Below are 6,216 nucleotides of genomic sequence, written 5' to 3'. Positions count from 1 at the left end.
CTGGGAGATGCAGCCCCTCAGAGCCCACCCTGTGCCCACACCCTGCTTCCCCACAGTGCTCCAGAACCCCCTCCAGCCAGCTCAGCACCCTCTCAGCCTCCTGCTTACAAGGCCAGGGCAGCATTTTCTGATTTCCATTAAAAATTCTTCAGCTCATAAAGAAAAACCGGCAGGTTGTTCTGGGCTGCACCAGGACAGCATCAGAGCACCCAGCCAGGGCTGACTCACAACTCTCTTGAACTCCTCTTCGGTGAAGCCCATGTATTCCTTGACCAGGCCATAATCCTTGTCAATGGTGGAGTTAAAGATGAGGGGGTCATCCGTGTTTAGAGAATAGTTGGCACGATCCTTCTTAAATCTGTAAGAAAATGGGGTTGAAGTGGTGGGTAAAGCACTGGATGTGACGCTGTGCAGTTCTCAGGGTGAAACGCAGTAAAAGCAAAGACCTCGGGGCTGTCCCTGAAGCTGGAACTGCTGGAGACAGACATGGAGTGTGGCTTCTGTCCCCACAGCTCTGCACTGACCTGCCAGTAGAGGCTGGGGTGCAGCACCTCATGCCCCACAGCTCAGAGCAGGAAGGACAGGACAGCCAACCCAAGGGACCCCTGCACCCCTCCAGCTGCACCAGCTCCCCCCGTGCCAAAGGACAAGGATGTGCCACATTGTCCTACATAATTAGATGGGTCTTAGCTTTTTAAAGCAGTAAAGCAAACCAAATCCTGGTTATTTAAGATTGCATATAATTGAGAAGTCTTACTGTATTACGGGGTGTTTGGTGAAGTCCGGAGAACATGCTCCAGTGAGATAACTGGACCAAGGGCAGACCTGTTTGGGGGAGTTAAGCATGAAAAGCAGAATCGAGCATGCAGATCTTAACCCCAGGTGTGGACACAGATAGCTCAGCACACTGGTAAAGCCAGGTATAGGCTTAGAGCTTTGTTCACAGCTGCCCCTCAGTGCTATTCTGATGGACCAGTGCACGTCCCAGGACACAGATGCAAAGAGCCCACAACCCACATGACAGCAGCAGGAGTCAGTGGGATGTTTCCCATGGCCAGTCAGTCACCAGCGATGTGCCAACCACAGTTAGGAAACCAATTAAGTATATACACACATATTCCATCTATTAGCTGGATATGACCATTCTGGGGAAAAGCCAAGGAAATCTGCACATGCACAGTAACTCCATTTCCACCCTCTAACCAGACTTGCTCTGGTACAGCAGCCTGATTTGTGGAAGGAGGAGCCTGTAGACTTGAGGTATATAAACTAGTGAATAATCCCTCCAGAATTTATCCTCGGCCACGCCAGAATCCATTCTTTCTGCTACGAGCCTCCCACAAGCTGCTGTGTGCACTGCTGCTCCTTGCAACAGGTTCCAGCAAACAGACAGGTGTTCCCACCATTTCTGCTGTGGAGCTTTGAGCATCTGAGTTCAGTGCAATGTTACCATACATGTGGTCAGCACTCGGGTGTCAGGTCGTGCCCCTGGCTGTAGCACAGCCCAAACAAGGGCTGGTTTTCCACTCAGACAGCAGCTGTCATGCTCCCACCACACATCCTTACCTCAAAATGCATCTTTGTTCTCAGCAGCTCCTTGTAGAGCTCAGGGTCCTCCAGGACATGGTATCCATGGCCAATGCGCTCGGCCTTCAGGACATAAACTGCCTAAAAGGAGCACAGGAGAACCACTCACAGCCTCTGAGCACCAGCTCGGCTCCTGCCTGCCCTGAGACCCCTGTCCCACCTCTGGGACAGCCCCACCACTGACCCTGCTCTAGGATGGCCCTTTCCAGCCACTGTGCCATGTCCCCAGTGTTTGCTGTGCTGTGGCTACAGAGAGGGCTGGCACACCTCTCTCCCTGGTGCAGGGGATGCAGGGCCGTTCTCAGCCCTGCCCCTCTCTCTGCCCTGACTCGGGAACTCCTCGTACCTCTTTGACCATGGCAGCAGGTCCGACCTCCCCAGCATGGACAGTGCGGTGAATCCCACATCTCTCAGCTTCCTGCAAAACAAGGGAGAACATCTTCCTGTCCCATCACCCGCAGCGAGGGCAGCAAACCCCTGGGATGGCACAGCAAGCAACAGGGCTCTGTGCCAAGAGCCCACAGGTCACAGGCTCCGCACTCCAAGGGCTGCAAGAGAAGAGCCACAAATTGAGACACTGAGAAATCCTGGTACCTTCTGCTGGAGCCCAGCCAGGCTCCTCAAGGGCTTTTTTGGGTGAGCTCATCACTGCCTCTTCTCCAGACAGCAGCAAGCTCCAAGCTCCCCTTCCTCCACCCACCTGTCCTTCTGCATGAACCTTGCAGCAGTTCCAGCCTGTGGAACTTCTACCTTTTTGGCCAGCTGCAGCCAGGTGGGGGAATTTAGAAGACCCCCCCAGGGCAGAGATGAAGAAATGCTCTGACACTGAGCACCTCCCTCCTGTAAGGGGCTGGGGTGGAGGCAGCCCAGCCGAGAGGACCCTGTGGGTGCAGCTTTTGGTGCAGCTCCATGACCAACCCGAAAAATCCTTTGCCAGGGTGGCCCAGAGGCCACCTGGGTTTTGGGAAGCCATGCAGCCTCGAGGGAAGCCTGGCTGCTGGAGAAGGGCCACCCATCTGGCAGCAGCAGGCAGGCTGCAAGCCCCATCCCGCAGCAGCCGCTCCTCACAGACAGTCCTTCAGGGCTCTGCACTCAGGAGGGATTTTCAGTTACTTAATACAGATGAGAGTGGGGTTTGCTTCAGCATCTCAGAGCCTGAGCGAGCCCCTGGCACAGAGACAAGATGCACCCTTCAGATGGAGAAGGCTGGACCTGGGTACTGCTGGCACAGCAGGGAGGATAAGACACATCTGCCCATCTGTTCATAAAACCCTGTGCCTGCATCTGGGTTTATAATCACTCTGTTCACCCAGCACAGCAGTGCAGGCAGACTTTGTATCAGCTCCCACTGATGGGGTGAAGGCCCCAGGAAGCCCCACGTGCTTTCAGACCTAAGCACTGCTTACAAACCACTGTCTTTTTTGCCAGTGGTGGTGCACAACCTCCTCCCCCACTGATGGAGGGGACTAACAACCCCAAATTCCCACTAGCAAAGAGGAACAAGACTTTCCCTTAGAACCTTTGCAAACGCTGAGGTCTAGTAAGAGTCTGGGATCAGGCTCCCGAAGCTATTACAGTGTTTGTATTTGAGATGATCAGATAAAAAACCCCTTCAAATGTGCAGCCTCCTCTCAGCTCCTCGGGTGATTTCTGGCAGACTGGAAAGGCCAGTCTCTTCCACCCTTGGCCATGGTTCCACTGAGCCCCAGGGGCTGACAGCAGCGGGGTGGGGGATGATCTGGGCTCCACGTCAGTTGTGTCACGTTCAGTGCTACAGAGTAGTGTGCCAAGCCCCAGCTCCAAGACCATGTTTAAGCAGTGATGCCTGCCTTTAATAATTTAGGAAATATAAACAAACATTTCTGTTTTTAATAGCTGCAACACATTTCTAAGTTGTCCCAGCCGTCTGCAGCTGGAAAAACGTGCTGCTTGTCCCTTCACACACATCCCCTCAATACGTATTTTTCTTGTAATTTCTTTTAAGAAGCTTAATTCCACAAACCTCATAAGCCTTCTTATGCTCAGAGTCAATCTCCACCTTTAGGGTCTCTGAAGGTTCACCTTCAGCCAGGTCAATGGCCACCACAGAGTCATTTCGATACTTCTTGCACAGCTCCACCACCTCTGGAGACCAGCCTGGAAGAGACAGCACCAGTATTTAGGAGGAAGCATTTTAATGAATAAATCCTGTTCCTATGACTAGAAGGCTAGGGCTATTTTCTTTAGTCTTTCCTAAAATTTGATGCTCCTAAAAGAAACTCCTAGAAAAGTCTGTCATCTTCAGGCAAATAAAAGCTGTCAACTGATCAGTCTGTCATCAAGGAAAGGGAAACCAAATGCATTCACCAGCTATAAAACTGCTCTTATCATGTTCTTCTGTTCACTTTGAGCAAGGGGAAAAAATAATTAAAAAATCCCCTCCAACCAGTGGTTGACTGCTGCAGTTGGCTTGAGGTAAGATGAACTGCATTGCCCTGAGGCTGTAACATGGTGCTTTGGAGAACTCCCTCAACTCACTCCTGAGCTTTCACCCCATCCCAGGCCGGGCATCTGTTGGATGTGTCGTGTTAAGGAGGAGTTTGGGCTAAGAGGGATCTCTGGGGTCCCTGTATAACAGTCAGCCATGCCCTGTTCTAGGGCATCCTCGACTTCCCCGGGGCAAGACGATGGATTCTACTTCTGGTGGGAAGGAGCTGAACTTTTATCTATTTGACATCAGAGAGAAAGAGAGTAACAAGTGGCTGACAATTACTTCAGAGCTCTCTCTGATCAGGACAGATAACGTCTGCTAAAGGAGGTTCATCTACCAGCTCACATAGCACTTAACCTTAGCAGAAAGGCCAAGAAACAGAGATAAACAGTAGTGTTAATAATTAACAGGCACCTGCTGTGTACATACAATCCCCAAACCATAGGAACACATAAGAGGATGTGTGCAATTTCATCTTCTTTTTGTTTTCATCAGTTCCCAACTCACTGGGTTAGAGCCACTATTTTACTACCAAGTTTAATTCAAGCTAGTTCTGGCTGGCATCTCTGCCTTTCTCTCAACATTCATTATTCACAGGGTAATTAATATCACAGGTGATATGCTGTGCAGCATATCCTGAACGTAGCACTAAAGACTCTTTACCAAGCACATTACTGGCTCTGGGTAACAGAGCTGGTGCCCTGGGATACAGGTATGAGAATGCCAACTCTGTTGCCTGCACAAGCAATCCCTCCTGCCACCTCCTGCCTCCTGCCATTACCACTCGTGTGCTGGCACACTGCAGATCAGGGTGACTGTGCCTTACAGCTTTCCAGTTTCTACAAAGAAAAGTGTTTTCTTCCCAGAAACCAGAAATGACAGGGTCAAGTTTTCAAAGTACTGTTTGCAGTTGGCTGTGCAGGTAGGAAAAAAACCACTCTCCAATCTCCTAGTTTCCAAGAATATAATTTTTCACATTTCTAGACACAAATTAACCATGTACTCATTAGGAAAAATCTTTCCACCATCTACCCTATTAAGCCTATATGAAACTGATGTGAGATATGAAGATACTCAGAGAAAAGTCTTCACATAAAACAGCTGCTGTCACACACTTTCTCTCTGACTGCTTTCTTCCCTGGAGGAAGGTCCTCACAGAACTCAGCAGCCCATTGAAATGCTGGAAATCAGGTTTCCTTCCTATTCTGGGTCACAGCACCAGTTACTGACCAAGTTCAGAGCTGCTGATTTTTTAAAAAACATTTTATGTATGTGCCTTAAGTATATTTGACTTGTGTTTTCATCTTAAGCCAGCAGAGACTGACTGCAGCCAGTGGATTCTCTGGCTGCCCCGTGATCCAGGCTAAGGAAGGAGCACATGCTGCTGTAGCAGCAGCACCATGAGCAGGGAGGTGTGAGATCTCAGTCCTCCTTCCATGACCATTTGCTCTCAGATCCACCAGACAGCACGGTAGATGCAAGTGCTCCTTGTGCCAATGGCTTTGACTGGCCCAAGGGGTGCTCTGGCCTTTGGGCAGGGAGCAGAGATCACAGCTGCCCAGGGCAGGGAGCAGAGATCACAGCTCCCCAGGCAGAGGACAGACGAGCAAGATGTTTCACATACTGGTTATACCCACAGACCCCCCCTCTCTCATCCAGCAGACCTTTTTCCCACAGTGAAGGGAGCAGAGGACCCCCAGCAAGAAAGAACTCCTCCTCAGCACTGTCTGGTCCTGCATCAGACCCAGGGACCAGGGCTTTCCCCACATTTGTGCAGGGACCTGAACCCAGGGGACATCACCCCCCGCCACGCGCCAGGGAAGGGGAGCAGGGCAGCAGGGGAGCTGCAATTCATTACTTGGCATATGGTGCATGCAGCATAGAATAGACCTGGCTTTGATGTGGAAATCCCTTTCTCCATCCTGTAGTCCCTGATTTACGAGCTGAACGACTTCATCTGGAGTGAGGTCTCCCCTGCAGGGAAGAAAAGCCATCAGCAAGAGGGCAGACACCAGCCAGGGAGGCAGGTAGGAGACAGGCTGCCCAGGGCTCCACTCGCCTCAACATCCAGAGGCACCCGATGAGACCACCCAGAACTTACGAGCACCTTTTACACCCATGCCATGCCCACATTTACCAGATGTCGGGCACAGAAGCAC

At 51.1% G+C, this 6,216-nt stretch overlaps 1 protein-coding gene across 1 annotated transcript; it reads right to left on the bottom strand.

Moving 5' to 3' along the window:
* Window positions 1-73: 73 nt before the first annotated feature.
* Window positions 74-6,031, bottom strand: LOC113979346 (adenosine deaminase-like; the record flags this gene model as incomplete). The annotated part of the gene is made up of 6 exons (XM_027706762.1): window positions 74-358; window positions 758-825; window positions 1,567-1,668; window positions 1,934-2,005; window positions 3,590-3,723; window positions 5,916-6,031. Coding segments are annotated over 6 exons (697 nt in total), but the record flags the coding sequence as incomplete, so codon positions are not given.
* Window positions 6,032-6,216: the final 185 nt, after the last annotated feature.

This window comes from Neopelma chrysocephalum, unplaced genomic scaffold (genome assembly GCF_003984885.1).
Source record: "Neopelma chrysocephalum unplaced genomic scaffold, ASM398488v2 Primary Assembly neopelma1_75972, whole genome shotgun sequence".
NCBI classification, from domain to species: Eukaryota; Metazoa; Chordata; class Aves; order Passeriformes; family Pipridae; genus Neopelma; species Neopelma chrysocephalum.
The sequence above is the reverse complement of the archived record's forward strand: the minus strand, read 5'-3'. Positions and strand labels throughout refer to the sequence as shown.